Source organism: Euwallacea similis, chromosome 22 (assembly GCF_039881205.1).
Source record: "Euwallacea similis isolate ESF13 chromosome 22, ESF131.1, whole genome shotgun sequence".
NCBI lineage: Eukaryota > Metazoa > Arthropoda > Insecta > Coleoptera > Curculionidae > Euwallacea > Euwallacea similis.
Genome location: NC_089630.1, coordinates 1,773,692 through 1,793,638, shown reverse-complemented (window position 1 = coordinate 1,793,638; position 19,947 = coordinate 1,773,692). Strand labels below are relative to the sequence as shown.

At 36.9% G+C, this 19,947-nt stretch overlaps 7 protein-coding genes across 7 annotated transcripts; 4 read left to right on the top strand and 3 right to left on the bottom strand.

Moving 5' to 3' along the window:
* Positions 1–311: 311 nt before the first annotated feature.
* Positions 312–6,504, top strand: LOC136416167 (potassium channel subfamily K member 6). Its single transcript, XM_066401214.1, has 8 exons — positions 312–480; positions 1,109–1,307; positions 3,752–3,928; positions 3,987–4,089; positions 4,141–4,309; positions 4,363–4,544; positions 5,785–6,005; positions 6,315–6,504. Exons 2-8 carry the CDS (start codon positions 1,113–1,115, stop codon positions 6,480–6,482), a joined length of 1,215 nt encoding a protein of 404 aa, XP_066257311.1. The 5' UTR covers positions 312–480; positions 1,109–1,112; the 3' UTR covers positions 6,483–6,504.
* Positions 6,505–7,807: 1,303 nt separating this feature from the next.
* Positions 7,808–9,184, bottom strand: LOC136416170 (RNA-binding protein 42). The gene is made up of 5 exons (XM_066401217.1): positions 8,962–9,184; positions 8,718–8,902; positions 8,362–8,668; positions 8,052–8,236; positions 7,808–7,995 (listed from the first exon to the last, which is right to left on the bottom strand). The coding sequence occupies exons 1-5, from the start codon at positions 8,997–8,999 to the stop codon at positions 7,865–7,867; spliced, it is 846 nt and encodes a 281-aa protein (XP_066257314.1). The 5' UTR covers positions 9,000–9,184; the 3' UTR covers positions 7,808–7,864.
* Positions 9,185–9,572: 388 nt separating this feature from the next.
* Positions 9,573–10,813, top strand: LOC136416169 (ATPase ASNA1 homolog). The gene is made up of 3 exons (XM_066401216.1): positions 9,573–9,749; positions 9,879–10,108; positions 10,164–10,813. Exons 1-3 carry the CDS (start codon positions 9,640–9,642, stop codon positions 10,811–10,813), a joined length of 990 nt encoding a protein of 329 aa, XP_066257313.1. The 5' UTR covers positions 9,573–9,639.
* A 33-nt stretch (positions 10,814–10,846) lies between these two features.
* Positions 10,847–12,300, bottom strand: Arp10 (Actin-related protein 10). Its single transcript, XM_066401215.1, has 4 exons — positions 12,165–12,300; positions 11,430–12,108; positions 11,131–11,380; positions 10,847–11,073 (listed from the first exon to the last, which is right to left on the bottom strand). The coding sequence occupies exons 1-4, from the start codon at positions 12,233–12,235 to the stop codon at positions 10,922–10,924; spliced, it is 1,152 nt and encodes a 383-aa protein (XP_066257312.1). The 5' UTR covers positions 12,236–12,300; the 3' UTR covers positions 10,847–10,921.
* Positions 12,301–12,698: 398 nt separating this feature from the next.
* Positions 12,699–13,678, top strand: Sap30 (SIN3-associated polypeptide 30). The gene is made up of 3 exons (XM_066401218.1): positions 12,699–13,072; positions 13,124–13,339; positions 13,388–13,678. Exons 1-3 carry the CDS (start codon positions 12,902–12,904, stop codon positions 13,517–13,519), a joined length of 519 nt encoding a protein of 172 aa, XP_066257315.1. The 5' UTR covers positions 12,699–12,901; the 3' UTR covers positions 13,520–13,678.
* Positions 13,663–15,279, bottom strand: Rrp45 (exosome complex component Rrp45). Its single transcript, XM_066401213.1, has 7 exons — positions 15,123–15,279; positions 14,975–15,069; positions 14,697–14,919; positions 14,425–14,645; positions 14,148–14,369; positions 13,963–14,096; positions 13,663–13,910 (listed from the first exon to the last, which is right to left on the bottom strand). The coding sequence occupies exons 1-7, from the start codon at positions 15,195–15,197 to the stop codon at positions 13,663–13,665; spliced, it is 1,218 nt and encodes a 405-aa protein (XP_066257310.1). The 5' UTR covers positions 15,198–15,279.
* A 1,858-nt stretch (positions 15,280–17,137) lies between these two features.
* On the top strand, positions 17,138–19,745 carry Cyp4g15 (Cytochrome P450 4g15). Its single transcript, XM_066401209.1, has 5 exons — positions 17,138–17,362; positions 18,039–18,177; positions 18,234–19,201; positions 19,261–19,452; positions 19,515–19,745. Exons 1-5 carry the CDS (start codon positions 17,149–17,151, stop codon positions 19,697–19,699), a joined length of 1,698 nt encoding a protein of 565 aa, XP_066257306.1. The 5' UTR covers positions 17,138–17,148; the 3' UTR covers positions 19,700–19,745.
* Positions 19,746–19,947: the final 202 nt, after the last annotated feature.

Genomic DNA, 19,947 nt, shown 5'->3' with positions numbered 1-19,947 from the left:
GTACACCTCAAGGATCTTGAGCAATTCCACGTGCACATGTCAGTCCGCCTTACTGTCAAGAAAACCTTAGACGCCCTACAAGGGTCATTAGAATCAATTTATCGTCACATGGAAAAATCAAAAGAATTTTTTTGAGATCATGATAGCACGAGGAAAGAATATTATCATCCTGTCTCCATCTGAGTGAATACATGCGGCTCCAAGGATCAATTCGGCATTACATAGTGGAACATTTGGAATAATTACTGATCTTGGTAAAAATTAAAACAAAACACAGAGCTTTTGATATGAATTTCCTTTTATAATTGATTTGATGCTCAATACGCTACAGAAATGTGTGGTCAAATGGGCTCTATTCGAGTTTGTTTTCAGCGAGGTTTCGCCAGTTTGTCTGGCTCTTCAGTGCCAATTTGTCCGTCATCCTGCGACGATTCCCGCTCGGATGTTCCATTTTTCGTAGCCGAAATAAAAGTGAATTGGGTGAGTAGTATCATCCCTTAGTTATTTTTTTATTTATATGCATTACACGACAATACTTAAAGCACCTGTAAAAGCTCTCTAAACGTTTATATTAAAATATTGAAACTATTCAGCGATAGGATCGTTTATTCTATATCTCGACGGAGATATCTACATCCAAAAATCGTGGAGAATTCGTTTCTCATCACTGAAACAAAATTAGAATTGAGAAACACCCATCAAGTGTTTATTTTAATTGAATTGTTACGTATAAGTGAATATGCTGATAGAATGTGCCACAGTTTCACTAAAGGTGATAGTAAATTATGGAAAACACGCATTTTTTATTCTGAAAATTTACGGCTTTGCTATTGAAAGTTGAAACGTTTTAAGTATCATTAGTTCAGCCTTCGCGATGCGAAAACTTGGCGGTTTCTATAGGAGGTTTCCTTCAAGGATTAAAGTGTTCTGATAAATTAGTAAAATCATAAGAAAACTGCAGAGAACATGCCGAGTCACAGCCGTATGAAAACATATACACAAGAAGGAGAAGGGCGTCAATGGGGCTGGAAACTTGAGGGCCTGCTCTTCCAGATTTTACGCAATAATAATTTTCAAGTCAACCTTTTCAGCGAGTTTTTTTTTAAAGAAAAATGGAAGACAAACTCGTCACGACGCCCCTGATCGTCGGCGGTGGCGTCGAGACTCGCGTCCAAATCCAGATCAGTTCATCCATGGACTTTAAGTCTCGAGTGCGCGATTGGTGGCGCAGTCTTCACCTGAAGGCGTTTTGCCAGCACATGGGGTTGCTGGTGACCCTAGCTGGATATACGGTCATAGGAGGGTTGGTAAGTGATCATTAATGATTACTGATCATTCTTGGTTGCCATGAAAGTTTTATTCGAGGTAAAATTATTGAAAAATCGATGGAGGTAGCTATGAAAAAGGTTTTCGCGTCCCAAATTTAGCGATCTAATTTTTCGAGCGTGGCCTCATAAAGGCTATGATAATTCGATGAAGTAGGTTTTAGAAAAGAACGTTTAGAATGTATTTCCTGGGATTAAAAGGTTCATGTTGGCAAATGAACTACAGGATGTTCTGTGGGAAAAGAAAACAAATTTCTGGGTCAAAGAAACTAAGTAAATGTTAAAAAAAACCTTAGCTACCTTTGGAACAAAACTACGCCAATGAGTTTTTAGCAATTTCGTAGCATACAGATTTCTCTTGAGATTTTAAATTTTTTATCTTAATTCGGAGATAAACAGGGGCATGCCAGATGGGAGATTAGAGAAGTAACATTTATCAAAAGAACTAAGCAAATTTTTTAAGAAATCTTCTCTCGTGAAATTTTCACCGTTATCCAGAAATAAACAGTGGCGTGCAGACAGGGAAGGGGAAGTAAAATATTTGTCAAAAAAATTCATTGAGTTTTTGAACATTTTTAACTGCTTTTAGCACTGTACTATGCCAATTCATTTTATGTAGTTTTACAATATACACATCGCAAATATCTAAGGACATTACTTAGTCATGTATTTTCTTAAAATTAAAAATAATAAATCGCGGCTCTTAATATGAAATAACATTATTTCAAGCCAAAACAACAATTTTAAGAAGTAATGGTCACTTTGAAATCCGCCATCAATGGTTTGAAAACCCACGTAAAGCATGGAGAGCTGTCCCTTAAGACTTACTGGACAATTTAATTTTAAGAATATCCAACAGGTGTCAGGCAGTAGTGGATGTCAGAGGGGCATACACCAGATATTAATTTTAATTCCTTATGTATTTTATAAGATTTCAAAAGAATTGTTTTTATATAAAGGAAACTTAGCTTTAGTTCCACCCTGTATTTTTTTGAGGCACTAATAAATCTATAGTTAACGCCAATCTAAAAGTCTCGCACGTCATCTATGACGAAGTAAAATGGCTACATTGGTTATGTTTATCTCGAAAGCAATATATGTCCAACTTATTTAGTTATCATTATCATTTGAAGGTAAAACGTATTAATTATTAAGAATATAATGAATATGGTCATATAGATACATATATAATAGAATATAAACATAAATATAATAAAATATGATCAGAAATTTTGATGTGACGTCATTTAGTTAAAATTCGATAATTTCACTGAGATGTAAACATAACCACTGGAAAAATTTTAAACCGACAGAGTTGCCGCCAATCGCAAAACCATGTGTGTTTATGTGTTAATTATTTAGTGAGATTATCTTATAACATCGGTGATTGTGTCTATTTTTATTCTTAGATTTTCCTTTCTTTAGAAGGTTTTGTGTTGTAAATAATTAAAAAGATTTTTTAATTATATCTGACGATTGAGTGTCCTGAAACAAATTATATGTGTATCGCCTCAAGGATTTGTTCGGAAGTCTGGCAACAGCGTAGGGCAGCGCGACATAGAACTTTGATGACGTGTGAGACTTTTAGTTTGGCGTTTACTATATATGATTTTCTCTTCAATTTCGGAAGCGCTCCCTTCAATTCAGGAATAAACAGGGCCGTACCAGCCCAGAGATTGGGGAAGCAGCCTATTTGAACTAAGCAAATTTTTGAAATTTTCGCAACTGCATTTGGAACCATAATAGGCCAATGATTTTATCACACAAGAGAAGATAGGTATAGGCCTTTCTATAGGTTTAAATTAACTTTAGTAAACAGCAAATTTAAAAAATCGTATATGCATAATGGAGTTTTAGCATTTTAAACTGAGCAAAAAAGCTCTTAAAACATGACGTTTGCAACAAAAGTTCGCTGTATCCTCTATGTTAATTAACGTTACTTAAAGCCCTTTGAGACATCAAGGATGACTCATATAAATACAGCACGTATCCTGTTTCCGCATTTAATACCCACGCGGCTTCACATAAAAAGGGTTATTTGCCATTTTCCCTGCAACTGCAAGAATCAAATTACTGCATTTGCGGTCTAACCGCATGTAATTTTGTTGCAGAAATACGCCCTCTCTTTATTCTAAGGGAAAATGATACTTTAAGCCCCAAACGGGGCTTTTTGCATGGTACTAATTCAAAACCTCAACAGCTGATAAATAAGGTTTCCAGGCAAACTTAAACACAATACGAAATTACTCAAAATATGTTTATTTGTTCTTATCCAGAAAATAAATCTACGCAATACAAATCCAGTTGTTAACAAAAAATGTGAGGATATTGGTAAAGCGTTATTTGTCTACCTCATGAACAATCTCTTCATGTCCTTCTCTGATTTCTTTTTTCTTGTAAAATAATTTTTATTACCGAAAATTCAGGTATTTAGACGGCTGGAGCTTCCAGCTGAATTATCTAGAATTCAGCATTACACCGATATTTTAAGCAACAGACGACATCAGCTAATCGAAACCATTGTAAACAACACTGACCTGCGACACCTGGATTGCCTCATAACCATAAGAACCGAGCTGGACGAGTACGAATTGGCTTTACAGGTGCTAATACCGTGCGATGTTTTAAATTAGCCCGGACACTTACTTCCTGAATTTTCAGAGCTCATTTAACGACGGCATACCCCTGAGACCCAATCCAGAAATGGCGAAATGGACAACTCTAAAGGCAGTTTTCTTCTCCTCTACTGTGCTCACAACCATCGGTATTAAAAATCTCTGGAAATTCTCATTGAATCTGCTTATGTTATTTCCAGGATATGGAAACATCGTCCCGATGACCATTGAAGGGAAGGCTTTTTGCGTGGTATTCGCCCTGGTGGGGATACCTCTGACGATGACTGTCATAGCTGACTGGGGGCGATTGTTTGCCTCCACTGTCTCGGCCGTGGTTAAGAGAATACCTCCCTTACCTAAGACTCTAAGGTAATTGTTAGTAAGAGATTAAATGTGAATTTCTCGTCAGGAAACGGGTTTAGAACCGCAATGGTGGCACGAAGGACGTCTTCCTACGCTCTGTCTGCAGTGTGCTTCCTCTTCGTGTATTTAGCCGCAGGAGCCGCCATTTTCGTCCTGTGGGAAGAAGATTGGAGCTTCTTTGATGGGTTTTACTTCTGCTTCATCACGATGACCACCATCGGATTCGGAGATTTAGTACCGAGTAAGTTTAAAAATAAAACGAAATGCGGGAATTTGGCCGGAATCCATCTGATAAATGGCATGGCATTTATCTCGACGCAGATTTCTAACTTAAAAAACGAAAGCGTTTCCAATACAATATTTCTCCGTCGACGTTGCATAAAAGCTTTCAGATAAGCCGGCGTATCGGCTGTTTTCCTCTAAAATGTGTCCCAGCGTCCAGACTTTGAGCTGAGTTTATTGTTTTGCTTGTTAAGCAATCGAACAGGTTAGTCGAGGTTTGTCCAAAAATACATTAACTTGCATTAAAGAGAAATCTCGGCTATAATGGCAAACAACCATAAAACAAACCAAAGGAAAATAGGGTCGTTTACTCGAACAAATGTGCCTAGTTTATATTCGCCATCATAAACGCGGCAAATATTTATGCTCTGACCAAACGATCGTTTTACAAAAAAAAAACGGAAAATGCAACGAAACAAAACAAGCAATAACGAGGTGGTAAGTAGGGCCCATATTGAAACTTATGGGAGTTTTATATTCATCGAGAACGCATAGGCATAGAAAATGATGCCGGCCCACTTTTTTTTCTACCCCGGAAAAGAGTAACATTGTTGGGGAAATAAATCCCTGAAAACGTAATTGAGCTCGATTAAATGGCAACAAGGCAACGCTTTTTTGTTTAAACACTATCATAACTGCTTATGGGGTGACGCAGATTGTCAGAGCGTGTCCAGCGTTGCCGGATTGTAACTAGAGTCCGGAAAAATTTCCTACTCAAGTAGTCATGTAGTCATACATGTGCCCTTAATGAAAACTAAATTTTCTACCAATTTATGCCTCATGTCAATGTCTACTTTCAATATTGCCGTCCAGTATCATTGTAGATAGATACAAATGATCATTATCCTGCAAATTTCTAACCAGGTATTTCTCAATGTTATGAGCACTTATGTACCTCCTTATACAGACCTTCAAAAGTTTTCTCTCTAGCTTTTTCTGTGATGGTTAAAGTTTCAATTCCCTTGTGAGAGTATGGAATATCTGGAAAAGTAACCATGTCGGATTTGGCCAAACCTTTTTTTACTCCGGATAAAAATGCTATTGTCGGGGAAATAAATCCCTCAAAACGTCATTGAACTCGGTTAAACAGCAACAATATCATAACTGTTTAAGAGGTAACGCAGGTTATCAACGCGTGCCCCACGCTGTCGGATTGCAGCTAGAGTTTGGGAAATTTTGTTATTCAACTCCCATTTCAGAACAACCGAAATACATGCTGCTGTGCACCCTTTACATCCTCGTAGGCCTTGCCTTGACGTCCACAATCATCGAATTGGTGCGTAGGCAATACGCCCAATCATGGAGGCAGCTGCAGGCCCTTCGAGGTCCTTTGGCTGAGAATTTTAGGAAGTTCGCCGATAACGCTCCTGGATTGGATGTGATGGCTTTCCAGCACGATTTGATGAAAGTCCTCACAGTGGTATGACTCACTTTATTACAGAAGACGAATTCGCTTTATAAATATCTACTATAATGCAGCATCACTCAGAACAGATCCAGTCGATTATTATTATTTCAGTCCCCTCAATCAGCGCTCCTCTAAGTGAGAATATCAATATTGTATAAACAGTTTGAAAATCCTCACTCACAATAGTACATTTTAAATTCCAGTTATTCTTAAAATATATTTTCGACCTTACATTCAGTGTTTATTGATTGAAAGTGCAATTTTGCAACAACAGAGATATTATTGGAAAAGTTTGGCAATTATATAGTTTGAACTTATCAGGTGTCAATGCCCAAAAGGATAGGGAGCCGCAGGGACAAGAAGGAAAAGGATAAGACCGACAAGGAGTGGGAGGAGGCAATCCAGGCTGTTATCCAGGATATAACAGTTAAGAATGCCAGCAAAGAACCCCCTGTTCTGCAGATTGTTATTTATGAGAGTTCTGTTTAATAAAGTTTGTATTGCTGTGTACACTAATTGTGGACTATATTTTTCTCACCATATGTATATCTAACTGGTACCCTTGTCGACCCTCTTTTTGGGCTCAGTTTCCCTGATGACACCCCCGAAATATTCGTTAAATAATTTTCATGGTTCCACATGAACATGTTAGGTCGCCTTATTATTAAGAAAGTCTTAGACCCTCTATAGAAGTCGTTACAGTCAATTTATAGTCATATGGGAAAATCAAAAGATTTTTTAAAGATTATGATGAAACGAAAGAAAAAACATCAAAGAGAAAATGTCCAATATTATCATCTTGATTCTCTCTGAGCGGTATAACTTGAAAGCCTGACACAATGATATACAGGGTGTACCGTTGAAAACCTTACACTCGGCTTATTTTGAACGACGATCAAAATATTAGAAATTGCCATAGCACGTTGATTTTGTTTTCGAGGATTCATCCAAATAACCCGCTTCGCAAGGATGCATTCAAGTTTAGAATTTCAAGTGGCACTATATAGGTCGAGTGATACCCCATTAAAAAGGTTTTTGATTCTGGTTATCAGTATGTAATTTTTTTCTTGCACTTTACTCCAAACTTTGGTCCTCACGAAATCAGTGGCGTACAGGACAATTTTGTACAAAAAAAAAAAAGTGAAAATTGAGTGCTCCGATTTCAGTGAGATTGGGTTCCGCAGTAGCCATACGATACAGCTTTGATATGCCGCGGTCAAAACTCGAATCAGACAACTTCGATTTTTGAGTCCAAAAAATATCATGGACTATACATCATGAAAATTTTTGGGTCAAAAAATCGAAGTTGTCTGATTCGAGTTTTGACCGCGGCATATCAAAGCTGTATCGTATGGCTACTGCGGAATCCAATCTCACTGAAATCGGAGCACTCAATTTTCACTTTTTTTTTTGTACAAAATTGTCCTGTACGCCACTGCTTTTTCGGAGGCCTGTTCAAGAAAATATTTTACTGAAAATTCAACGTTTCGTATCAGGAGTGCAGAAATGCAAGGAGGTATATTTAGCTCCTGATAGTTCTTGAACTATCGTACATACACCACGTGCAACTAATATCTTAGACGCCCAGTAAGGATTATTAGGGTCAATCTTCAGCCACATGGAAAAATCAAAGAAATCTTTTTTCAGATTATGATGAAACGAAGAAAGAATGTTATCATTCTGTCTGCCTAAACGATACGACCTGGCAGTCCGACACAACGATATATGAACAGACCTATGCGGTTGCAAAGATCAATTCTGTATTGGAGTGGATATATGGAACGTAAACTGGGATAAGTAAAAATGAAACAAAGTTAATGCATATACCATTTAAATTCATTCAAATTTACACTAAACTATTACAAAGAATCTTATTTATTCCCAGAAGTCAACATATTAATCAGAGCCACTTTCTCTTTCTCCTTTTTCTTAACGACATCAATGCATCTAGTTCTCCAGGTACTCTTCCTTAGTTTAATGGGGCGACTTCCGACATATCGACCTGAAAACCAAACAAAATGATTTCTTGATACTATCATGCAATGCATTTCATCAAACCATTCATTTCTTTCATGGCTCTGGTGAAATCTGCAGGTTCCTTGAAACTCACAAAACCATATCCTTTGCTTTTGTTTGTTCTCCTATCTCTGATTACTTTAGCTCTTTGGAAAGAGGGAAATTTGTTGAATGTTCTGGTCAGTAATTCGTCAGTTACATCGTTGCCCAAGTCTCCACAAAAAATTCTATTAAATTATTCGTTTATTTTAGTGATTTAGAGTTGAAACACTTCAAGAAGAACACTATGACCACTTGATATGGCAATGTTCCTCACAAAGTATTCCTTCTTTGGCTTGTTTTTGAGTTATACCTGAAGTCATCATCTGGCCAATCTGCCAATGAAGTATCTTCCCAAGTTTGTCCTCCAGCAGTTCTGGTGAGCTTCCTATTCCTTGGTCCTTTTCTCTTGAAATCTTCAGGTCCATGTGCCTGAAAGGCGCTACTGGCTTTCCCTTGGGAAATTGCCAATTCTGCACTCACTTTCTCACTTTTAAGCTTCTTTAGTTTTTTTTCTACTTCACTTTGAAGGGCAATAAAATCTACCTGCTGCTGAGACGAGGAAGATGCTGTAGGTGCTGGTTGGGGGGCTATTTGAGGGGCGCTTTTCGGAACAGCGCCTGATGTACTAAATTTAACAATGTTTAAACAATTTTTTTTAAAACTTACTTTGATAACGTGTAGGTTTTGCTGAGACTACAGCTGAAGGAATGCTAATAACTTTCTTCCCCAGTTGATGTGGAATTAAAAAAGGGGGTTGGGGTGGCGGGGGGATATTGCCAAAGCCTGGTATAAAAGTAGGTCCAATGCTGAAGCCGTTTACCATGGCTTGGCCTGAAATTTCAGCCTCAAACCTTATCGGATCATTAGTCAATATGAATATTCCTTTTGAGAGGGAAAAGGGTATTCTTACCTGCTCATTTCGTCCTCCATTCGTCTGAACTGATCCATTGTTAGTATTTATTAGAGACAAAATTGGGAAAACTCGTGAAAAATCTGAATATTTATTGAAAGAAAATATAATTCAGAACTCACGTAAATGATACGTTACAGTTTAAAGAATAAGTTCTCACAACTTCTTTGTATATTTACTTATATTTAAAATGTAAATTAATAATAATAATAATTAATAATTTACGTTTCCCTTCCACTTTTTATTCGGTTTATCTGTCAAAATCAACATATGTTTAGTGACACTGATGACTCGTTCATTTACACATAAACCTTTCTTTGATCTGGCAACCATGCATTGAAACTAATGATTCTAACAATTGGTGAAAGTAAAAGAAAAAATTATAATTAGGCCTTATAATGGTATCAAAAGATCATCTCATAAGTCTTTTCTTATTGTCTCAGGTTTACTACCTTATTTTCAATTGAAAACAATAAATGATTTATTTAATCACGACACTTAAAGTTTTGAAAAGCACCACTCACCCCATTGCCACATTTCCGCCTATATTATTTTTGATTAGTCATAAAATTCAATGCATTCACCAATTTTCAATATTATGTTTATGTTCAGTTAATTATTTATACGAAATTTTAAATTACTTAAAAATATATATTCGTGTAAACTTCACTTTCAAAAATGGCAGAGTTTGAGCCTCTAGACCCGTCTCTAAAAAACGTTATAGAGCAAACAAGTTTGAAGTGGATATTTGTTGGGGGGAAAGGAGGTGTTGGGAAGACCACTTGCAGGTAGCAAAGTTCCTTACTGTACTCAAGTATAAGTTTCTTTATTGAGTTAGATTTCATGAGTTAGTTCATGTTCCTGTCACGTTAATATCTTTCATTTTGTCAAAAATAAGATAACTATTTCAATTTCAGCTGTAGTCTTGCAGTTCAATTATCGAAAGTCCGAGAATCTGTGCTTATTATATCAACAGACCCCGCACACAACATATCGGACGCCTTCGACCAAAAATTTACCAAAGTCCCGATTCTTGTGAATGGTTTCTCTAATTTATATGCAATGGAAATAGATCCAAATGTAGGTGTAAATGAGTTGCCTGACGATTATTTCGATGGCGAATCTGATGTGATGAAAATGAGCAAAGGTTTTTAGGCTCAAATTTACCCTTTATTGTAAACTCTATGATGCAAAATTTTTAGGAATTGTTCAGGAATTAGTAAATGCATTCCCAGGAACTGATGAAACTATGTCTTATGCAGAAGTTATGAAACTTATAAAAAGCATGAATTATTCAGTAGTTGTCTTTGACACTGCCCCCACTGGACACACTTTAAGACTATTGTCATTCCCACAAGTGGTAGAAAAGGGATTAGGAAAACTGCTTAAAATCAAGCAAAAACTGGCTCCAATGATATCACAGTTTAGCAGTTTATTAGGAATGCAGGATCTAAATGTGGAGCAATTTTCAGGCAAACTAGATGATCTGATGGGAGTTATTAGACAGGTTAACGAGCAGTTCAAAAACCCAGATCAAACCACCTTTGTTTGCGTGTGTATTGCAGAATTTCTGTCTTTATATGAAACTGAGAGATTGGTGCAGGAACTCACAAAAGTGAAAATTGATACACACAATATTATAGTTAATCAATTAGTATTTAAAGGAAAAAATGAGCCTCCCTGTCGAATGTGCAATGCCAGGATTAAAATCCAGGAAAAGTATCTGGATCAAATTGTAGATCTTTATGAGGATTTTCATGTGGTGAAGTTGCCACTACTTGAAAATGAAGTGAGAGGAGCTGAAAAAATTAAGAGCTTTTCAGAATTTTTGATCAGGCCCTATAGTGCTTAATTGATATCAGGTTTTTGTGTGGTATATAAAGGAGAATTTTGGATAGGTTTTATTTTTTTGGATGAATTAACAGGAAATTTGTTTATTATATTTGATGTTTTAATATCCTTATAATACCCTTCCTTTACCACTATCATCACAGGTTGTACAAGCATCCACATCTCTCAAATTAATCCAATCTGGTAAATGCTTTTCTCTCAAGTAAAATTCCTTAGTAACAGCCTTCATTGACAAAATTTCTGTAGCTCCATAGATAGACCCTAAAATGGCATGAAACGATGAAAGAAAAATCATAATTTTGATTATTGTTGTTATACCTCCAAGCCAAGCAGCATAATTTTCCTTGCAGGGTGGGGAATGAAATTTGAAATCTTTAATGTTTAAGATTTGATATCTGGTATTTGCTGCCTGCTTTAAAAGCTCCTCTTTCAATCTTGCCTTGAAGCCTAAAGTCATACACGTCCCCCCTATTAAAACCAAATTTTCTGCCAATTTATGTCTCAAATCAATATTCACTTTCAATATTGCATCCAATATCATTGTAGACAGGCACAAATGGTCATTATCCTGCAAATTTCTAACTAGGTATTTCTCAATGTTAAGAGCTTTTATATACCTCTTCATACAGAACTTCAAAAGTTTTCTCCCTGACTTTTCCTGTGATAGTAAAAGTTTTAACTCCTTTGTGAGGGTACAAAACATCTGGAGGAGGAACTAAGTCACATCTGGCCAAAGCCAGCTGTTCAGCTCTTGACTTTTTAGTCACAAAGCAACACCTTATTTTAATATCCTCCAATGTTGCCTCAGACAAATGTTGTACTCCAGTATTGGCACTATTCAATAGCCCTTTTAAATTCATATGAATTGCTTCCCCTCCTAATGGCAAAGCTTGCCAAGCTTGAACAATAGGCAAACCAAAGCAAACAGGCATAACCACTGCCTCCTTATAACCAACATCTACAACTAGTGCTGTGTCAACAGCCAAACTTGACAAGCACACTAAATGGGATGGAAGCACCAAAATAGATAAAACTTCATATTGCAAAAACAGGACTTTAGCTAAAGTTTCTCGGAAAAGGGTGGGACATAATAAGGATTCTACAATAACAATAGGACGATCTTTTGGGCTTATGAGGGCATATTTGAAGTAGATCATATGAATAAAATCAACAAGAAGATCATAGAGGTCTTGGGGACATTCGAAATCAAAGATTTTGCGGAGGGTGTTGGTTTTCTTAAAGAGGACTTCCGTACGAATTATATGCCTTGGTGCAAACTCGCTTGCAAAGCCAAATCTGAAAAGGAATATGTCCTTAACGGTATGTTGATTAAGGAATTTGTGAGAACTTACTTTGTATAAGCTGCCCCTATATCTAAGACTACTGCATGTTTTTCACTTGTTAAAGCCTCGTATACAGGCATTATTATGAGAAAATACGCGAAAACTTAATTATTAAAATTATTTGTTGGCTAGACATATAAACATTAAACAGCTGATTAATGACATTGAAATTAGTGACAGTTCCATAAGGATATGACATATGAGTAAATTCCGATTTTAATGAATGGTGTGACATCACTGTGCATGCACAATTGAATATTATTTTTTCTTACAAGGACCCATCAGATCTTGTCCTGAGTCAGATATTGTCGTGATAGGGGCATCATCAATCATCCAGTCGGGTGTTACAGTATGTATCTGTGAATAAAAAATGATAGGTATATTGTTTTAATAATATGTATGAATTTGAATGAGTAAATACAATAATTTGTATAATATTCATAGTTTTTAAGTCTGGATGCATACACAATAACGAAATGCACATAAAATATGACAGTTATTCAATAGAAATGACAAGATTTGTGACGTTTGCCGTGACGGTAAACATCGAAAAATATAAACAAATAGTTGTTGTATGAAAAAATAATTATTTAATTTTGCGTCTTTGAAAAGTAAACTTAACAAAAAGCAACTTCATAGAATCTTTATTGCATTAACCCCGTTTTGAATGGATCAACATAACCAGCAGCCTTTAAGTAGCGCCGCATAGAAAAGTGATGGAATCTAGTTAGAATCGACAGTAGATAATGAACGGTTTCAGTACTGGAGAAGAAGATTCCCGAGGTCCTACGGATCAAGTCTGCTGCCTAATTGATAACGCGGAGAGGTGTACTAAGGCAGCAGGTAACGCTTCCTATAGCAAGAGAATACAAAAAACTGTGACCCAACGAAGGCTTAATCTCTCTTTGGACAACACTGTAAGACAACTCATATTTTAATAAAAACAGTGCATCATCTTTTGTTTGCAGGCGCGTCACATTTACATTTGCGATTTCCATAAAATGATAATTCAGTGCGCGAGGACAAAACGCCGAAGAAGGGACTCAGAGGATGATAGCAATGAGACAGACACAGACATCCCTGAAGTGGATTTGTTTCAGCTGCAAGTAAACACCTTAAGGAAATACAAACGACATTATAAAGTACCTACTAAGCCTGGCTTAAACAAGGCACAGCTTGCAGATGTAAGTTTTTGTTTCACTAAGTAAGGAAAAGCAAGTTTTATTTTGTAGAACTTGATGAAACACTTCAAAACAATACCTGTGAAGGAAAAGGATGTGGTAACGTTTTTCATTTATACAGTGAAAACAAATGGCAACAAGCTTGACCAAAAGAATGGGGTCAATAGTAGTGAGGCCACTTAGTTTTGGATCATTTGCCTTCCAGTCTTTTGCTTCTTTTTGAATATTGAATTGTCTCTCAAAATATCTTCAATACTTTATTGTTATAGTAGGTATAAAATAGGAATATAATTTTTGTAGATTGCAGAATAATTATTATTAAAGTATCAAGTGTGTCGCTTCTTTTTTGTTTGGTTTGTGTTCTCTGGGTTTGACTTTAGAACTACAACTTCATCTTCCTCACTCTCAGTATCAGGAATGTCTACAATTTCATCTTTTGGCGTCTCATGCATAACCTGATCATCATCATTTTCTGAGTCTTCATCACTCTTCACACTAATCCATTTTTCCCCATTTCCAGTTGGCACTAATTCTGCAGTGTCTTTGTTCAAATCCTTAATAATTACTTTATCATCTAGAAATTATCCAATTAATTCTTATAATGAAACAAAAAGACCAAATAAGACCTTCAGGCAATTTAGTTTTCTTTTTTTTCATTTTTGGAGTCTCCCAATGATCTAGACAAATGCTCAACTGTGACAAGGAAACATCAATATTGCTCATTTCTAACAAGTGGAACCCTGTATCTTTCATTGCTAATCTAAAAGTAAAATTTCCAAACTGCCATTTTATTAATCATACAAAATATTACTTTTCATTTGTGTCTTTTTCAACTGCAGATTTGATCATTTCCACAACTTTCCCTGCTCTCTTTGCAGCTTTATTTGTAGTTTCTAATATAAGACTAGGAGTTATTTGTGCCTTTCCACCTAAATGTAAACCACACAACTCCTTATATGCATTAAGGCCAATATTTAGAGAGGCATCAGCTACTCTTTCTTCTAAGAATGTTGGGTCTATGACAATATAATCTCTACCAAATTATCAACTTAGAAGTGATATTTTTTTAAATATAACATTCAACTAACCCTCCGCTGAAAATTGCATAAGAAACACAAACTGGATAGTGATGTATTACTGTTGGAATAGGGTCCCTCTCCTTAATATCATGAATTTTAAAGTCCATTCCATCAGCAGTAACGTCAGGCCTGCGGAAATGCGCTAAGGCAGCTAATACCGCTATTGAAGCACAATCAAGGATGTTACCCTCGTGATTTATAAGATTTACATCCACTCTTAAGGCCCATACCTTAAATAGCATTTATCAAAAAAACTCTAGCATGCAAAGTAAAAACTTTACTCTTTCATTCATTTTAACACATAAACTCTCCAGGTCTAGAGCCCTAGAATCTTTAATACACTTCTCAAGAAATCGATTTAACTGAGAAAATAACTCAGTTTGCCTCCCTGGTTCAAAGTTGGAGTCCCCCATGGGTGTTAATTCAAGGTTGATATTAAGAATGCCCTCACTGGGTCTTGAGGATTTGGGCTCTTGCAGCTCGCATGTGACTTGTGCTATTACTCTAAAATGACTCATTTAGCAGGTTCGATATATTATGCTTTCATTTAGAAATTTACTGAGTCTTTCCTAAGGATACGAAACAACAACCCCAATCCTTTCCAAACTCAATTTTCACTTCACGACACTCCTCAAAAGCACGTCCATCGAGCCTCTGAAGTACAGGGTTATTTCAAATAGTTTAACATTGAGTTTAAGAGTACTCACCGTCCATTCTTTAAGGTTTTTAATTAAGAATTGCTTTTCAGGGTTTGATATTGTGATTTTCCGCACATTCGACATAATTCACTATTGGGATTGTTGAAAGTAATGCGGATATTTTAATAAATCTATTAAGAAGTCACGTGAAGTGACTTAAATCTTAAAAATTTCAATTATTGCTACGGCAAAACTTGGAAAAATATGAAAAAATACCTTTTATAGTGAATCAAACATTTAAGCGAAGTTGTAGAAAAGAGCAAAATAAGCAACATTATTTGAGGTTAAATAACAACACTGGGCAATGTTGCCAATAGTAATACGACGCGCTGTTGCCGCAGATTGTTGTGGACTCCATTTTCATGCTAAAATTGGGAGACCATTTTTGGGCTCCCTATTTGAACTATTGCGTTTATATTCAGCCGAAACTACATTAAATGAGAACATACCTGTGGAGTTAAAAAAAATCGGTTTTTCATTACTATTAAAAAATATATTAATTTTTTCCTACACGCAGATATCGACGAATGATTTATCTCTCATTTTTCATTCCAGCGCATTCATATTTTATCAGTTTATTTCGATGTGATGAATCGTTCTTTAAAAATAAATAAATACAGTGAGGCTTCACAAATCCTCAAAGATACCTCTGTACGAACCCCAGAATTTGAATTTACTGCTGTTTTGACCTCACGGTTCTTTTTTAAAAGCGTGTTGCATGCCAGAAGACGGTCTTGACGATCATATCTATCATAAGATCGACGTAAACTTCTTGCAAACTGTCTGCAACGATTAGCAGACAGTTTAATTGACCCATAATTTTCAGAGGTATTTGACGAAATTTTAAAAAACGTTTTTATCTTTTTGCCAGCTCATTAGGCGGCATAATTCAAAAGATTGACTCTTCATCATTGCAATTTTTCCTTTTCCAAGACGTGGTGACGTCATATTTGAAATAAGACGTTTCGATTTTCGGCAACCATCATTAATCGTCTTTTTTCTTATGGATGCCATATTGGATTTTCACATTGATGAATTCGTTTTTTTTTTATTAACGATGATGTATCACTTGTTAAAATTCAGTCTTTTAGTTTGGCTCAGGATGGCGCCGATAAGAAAAAACAAAGTTGATGGTGGTTGCCTAAAATCAAAACGTCGGATTTCAAATATGAGGTCGCCCCATTGGAAAAGGGGAGCAATCTTGGCGATGGAGTGTTAATCATTTTGGCTTATCTCACCAAATAAGCTGAGAGAAAAATAAATACGTCTTTCCAAAATTTCGGTTTTTCTCAAATATCTCCGAAGGAATTTTGAATTTTGGAACAGGCGCGACACGTTGCTTCGATTTAGGCGATCTCATATCTTTTATGTTTACCGGTGGTTGAGCTCCAAAAACAATAATTTTTTTTTTTAATCGAGGCAAAAGTTCATTTTTTGAATAATGACGTTAATATTTTTCAATTATTCTATTATAAACACTCAATTAGCACAGCAAAATTTCTATTGTCTCTCAAGCATGTGTTTATTATAAATATATAATGTGTAATATGCGAATGCTGCCACCACCATCCTTTTGGGGTCCCTGTCAGGGTCTACCCGCTTTAAATAGCCATAAAGATCATTAGGTTTGTCAGTATTTCGCACTGTAATACCCATACTGCAATCGTTGACAACGTGCGTGTATTTAAGAAGAATATACCTGCCTGATATTATCTAGCCCGCTTAAGCACATACTACATAGTCACTACAACAACTAACGCACTGCGGTAAGTCATGTACGTATAGGTATTTTAGTTGAGAATGGCGCCTTTAATAAGGACAAAACTTGCCAAAATATGTGCTTTTTCAAAAAGTCTATTACAAGATCTTGCCATATAGTCAGTTTTATAGCTTTAAGGCACGTAATGCGGAGAAAGTTAGCGCACTTTATTTAGTCTGTTTCAATAGTAGTAAGTGAGCAAGTAGGCATTAATTACAGACTGCGCATATGAACTTAATTTAAATAATAAACTCTATTACCTTAGAGGTCGCCATAATGTCAATAAACACCTTCCACCCATCAAACGGCTCATACATGCCAACAACATCCACCAACTTATTCTTCTACCTCTTGATGCCGGCTTTAGCCCTGTTCTACATATATTGGAAACTATCCAGGAGACATCTGAACCAGCTGGCTGAAAAGATTCCTGGGCCCTCCGGTCTGCCTCTCCTCGGCAACGTTATGGAATTTTTCGGAAGTCCTAATCGTGAGTAATTCATAACCAAAACATGCTTTGCAGTCTTGACACAATTTATGGGATCATCGCCATTTACAAAGCTCGTTGCATAAGAACAATGATTTGTATGGAAGAAGTTTGCCTCAGTTTACGCTCGCAAAGAAGGTTAATGGGCACCATAAAACCGCGAATTTTCCTACCTTTGAAGCAATAACTCTCAGTGTTGTGTATTTTTTATTGTTCAAGTTTAAGTTTTTTAATGGTCAATAAGAATTCATGTCTCGCGCAAACAGCTATGTGCGAAACGAGGATTCGACCGTTGCCTTTAGGTCGATTATTAGAAATACGTGGTGACGGAAATAAGCTATTAAAGCATCCCAAAAGGACTTATCGCCAATTCCAGCGTTGTTCTGGGAATTTTTATTAGGAATGCACATAGGGAAAACGGTGCACCGTGCGTCGTAAGCTGAGCGTACCAATACTTCTGACAAATTTCTCCTATCAAATTTTTGAATAATAAAACCGGAATTGCGGTGGAAAAATAATTTTGAGGCACTTCAAAATAATTTTTTGAGTTGCCTCAAAAGGTTTCTTCATCGAAAGCTGATAAAAATTTCAGAGAAAAAACAATAAAATTTACAATACTTAAGGAAACCTAAATCTTCTCTACATAGGATATTGAAAAATAAACTGTGTTCTCTTACAGAAATTTTCACCAACATTTTCAAGAAGTCCTACCTCTACGGCCACACTATAAAAATGTGGGTTGGACCTCGGCTCCTCATCTTCCTCACCGACCCTCGGGACATCGAGATTATCCTAAGCAGCCACGTTCACATTGACAAGTACTTAATTCCCAACATCGCTGATCGCCAGCAACTAAAAAAACACTTTAAAACAGGTCCCCGGAGTACCGGTTCTTCAAGCCATGGCTCGGCGACGGTCTCCTGATATCAACTGGGCAAAAATGGCGCGCCCACCGAAAACTAATCGCTCCCACATTCCACTTAAACGTCCTCAAATCTTTCATCGACCTCTTCAACAAAAATAGCAGAGAAACTGTGGCGAAATTGGAAAAGGAGATTGGGAGAGAGTTTGATTGTCACGATTACATGTCCGAAGCAACTGTGGAAATCCTTTTGGAAACCGCGATGGGGGTGAACAAGAAAACCCAGGACCAAAGCGGCTACGACTACGCAATGGCCGTAATGAAGCTCTGCGACATCCTCCATTTACGCCAAACCAAATTATGGTTCAGGCCGGACTTCATTTTCAACTTGACCAGCACCTTTAAATACCAGAAGCAGCTGATTAATGTTATACACAGTTTGACGCGCAAAGTCATCCAAAAGAAGAAGGCGGATTTCGAGAGGGGCATCCGCGGATCCACGGCTGAAGTGCCCGAAGAAGTCAAAACTCAAAAATACGAAAAAATTGACGCTCCATCAAACGCCTTGGAAGGGACCTCCTATGGACAAGCTGCTGGTCTTAAGGACGATTTGGATGTGGATGACGATGTAGGCGAAAAGAAGAGGATGGCTTTTCTTGACTTGTTGATCGAAGCTTCGCAAAATGGGGTGGTGATAAACGATGAAGAAATTAAGGAGCAGGTGGACACAATTATGTTTGAGGGTCACGACACCACAGCTGCAGGCTCCAGCTTCTTTTTGTGCCAAATGGCCGCGCATCCAGACATCCAAGAGAGAGTTATACAAGAAATCGACGAGATTTTCCAAGGCTCGGACAGGCCCGCTACTTTTGCCGACACTCTGGAAATGAAATTCTTAGAACGGTGCTTGCTGGAGACTTTGAGGCTATTCCCTCCGGTTCCTATTATCGCCCGCCAACTCCAGCAGGACGTTGAATTGAGTGAGTTAATTGAAACAAAAAGAACTTCAAATTGCAAGCGACTTTCTCTTTTCGTTCAGCCTCAAATCCTGACCACGTCTTGCCAGTTGGTGCCACCATCATCATCGGAACCTTCAAAGTGCACCGTTTGAAAGAGATCTATGGGCCAAATTGCGACCAGTTCGACCCTGACAATTTCTTACCGGAAAAGGCGGCCGCTAGACATTATTATTCGTTCATCCCCTTTAGTGCCGGGCCGCGAAGCTGTGTAGGTAAGGGAGAGACAAAACCATTCATTCTTGAGTTTTGTCACAAATTTTCTTACCTATTGTAGGAAGAAAATACGCTATGCTTAAGCTGAAAATCCTTTTGTCTACCATTTTGAGGAACTACAGGATTAAATCGAATTTAACTGAGAAGGACTACAAGCTGCAAGGGGACATAATTCTAAAGCGGGCAGATGGATTTAAGATTATGTTGGAGAAAAGAAAGCCATTGGTGCATTCCTCTATACCCTAAAATGAGAAATAAGGTTGATTAGCTTTAAATAGACATGAGCAACGAGCGATAAAGTTCTGCCGGAAATGATCAATTTTTTAAGTTTTACTTAAATATAACTATGGAATAAATATAAATAAACGTAAGATGCAGCAATTATTTTCCCTTTTAGAATATTTTCAATGAAGACTAGTAACACGGCTTTAGATAGGAGAAAATGTTTCATTCAATGACGGTGCCACAAAAGTTGAAGTGTCATTTTACAATAT

Coding starts and splice junctions, on each gene's coding strand:
- Arp10 (XM_066401215.1), bottom strand. CDS start 12,235: ATGCCTGTATACGAGGCTTTAACAAGTGAAAAACATGCAGTAGTCTTA. Junction 12,109..12,164: donor ATAGGGGCAGCTTATACAAA/GTAAGTTCTCAC, acceptor ATTCCTTTTCAG/ATTTGGCTTTGCAAGCGAGT. Junction 11,381..11,429: donor TTGAAGTTCTGTATGAAGAG/GTATATAAAAGC, acceptor AGAAATTTGCAG/GATAATGACCATTTGTGCCT.
- LOC136416170 (XM_066401217.1), bottom strand. CDS start 8,999: ATGGATCAGTTCAGACGAATGGAGGACGAAATGAGCAG. Junction 8,903..8,961: donor ATGGAGGACGAAATGAGCAG/GTAAGAATACCC, acceptor TGATCCGATAAG/GTTTGAGGCTGAAATTTCAG. Junction 8,669..8,717: donor AAAACCTACACGTTATCAAA/GTAAGTTTTAAA, acceptor TTAGTACATCAG/GCGCTGTTCCGAAAAGCGCC.
- Cyp4g15 (XM_066401209.1), top strand. CDS start 17,149: ATGTCAATAAACACCTTCCACCCATCAAACGGCTCATACATGCCAACA. Junction 17,363..18,038: donor ATTTTTCGGAAGTCCTAATC/GTGAGTAATTCA, acceptor GTTCTCTTACAG/AAATTTTCACCAACATTTTC. Junction 19,453..19,514: donor CGGGCCGCGAAGCTGTGTAG/GTAAGGGAGAGA, acceptor TACCTATTGTAG/GAAGAAAATACGCTATGCTT.
- Sap30 (XM_066401218.1), top strand. CDS start 12,902: ATGAACGGTTTCAGTACTGGAGAAGAAGATTCCCGAGGTCCTACGGAT. Junction 13,073..13,123: donor ATCTCTCTTTGGACAACACT/GTAAGACAACTC, acceptor TTTTGTTTGCAG/GCGCGTCACATTTACATTTG. Junction 13,340..13,387: donor ACAAGGCACAGCTTGCAGAT/GTAAGTTTTTGT, acceptor TTTATTTTGTAG/AACTTGATGAAACACTTCAA.
- LOC136416169 (XM_066401216.1), top strand. CDS start 9,640: ATGGCAGAGTTTGAGCCTCTAGACCCGTCTCTAAAAAACGTTATAGAG. Junction 9,750..9,878: donor GTTGGGAAGACCACTTGCAG/GTAGCAAAGTTC, acceptor TTTCAATTTCAG/CTGTAGTCTTGCAGTTCAAT. Junction 10,109..10,163: donor TGTGATGAAAATGAGCAAAG/GTTTTTAGGCTC, acceptor CAAAATTTTTAG/GAATTGTTCAGGAATTAGTA.
- Rrp45 (XM_066401213.1), bottom strand. CDS start 15,197: ATGTCGAATGTGCGGAAAATCACAATATCAAACCCTGAAAAGCAATTC. Junction 14,920..14,974: donor GTATCCTTAGGAAAGACTCA/GTAAATTTCTAA, acceptor GAGTCATTTTAG/AGTAATAGCACAAGTCACAT. Junction 14,646..14,696: donor GTGTTAAAATGAATGAAAGA/GTAAAGTTTTTA, acceptor ATGCTATTTAAG/GTATGGGCCTTAAGAGTGGA.
- LOC136416167 (XM_066401214.1), top strand. CDS start 1,113: ATGGAAGACAAACTCGTCACGACGCCCCTGATCGTCGGCGGTGGCGTC. Junction 4,310..4,362: donor CCCTTACCTAAGACTCTAAG/GTAATTGTTAGT, acceptor AAACGGGTTTAG/AACCGCAATGGTGGCACGAA. Junction 4,545..5,784: donor ATTCGGAGATTTAGTACCGA/GTAAGTTTAAAA, acceptor CTCCCATTTCAG/AACAACCGAAATACATGCTG.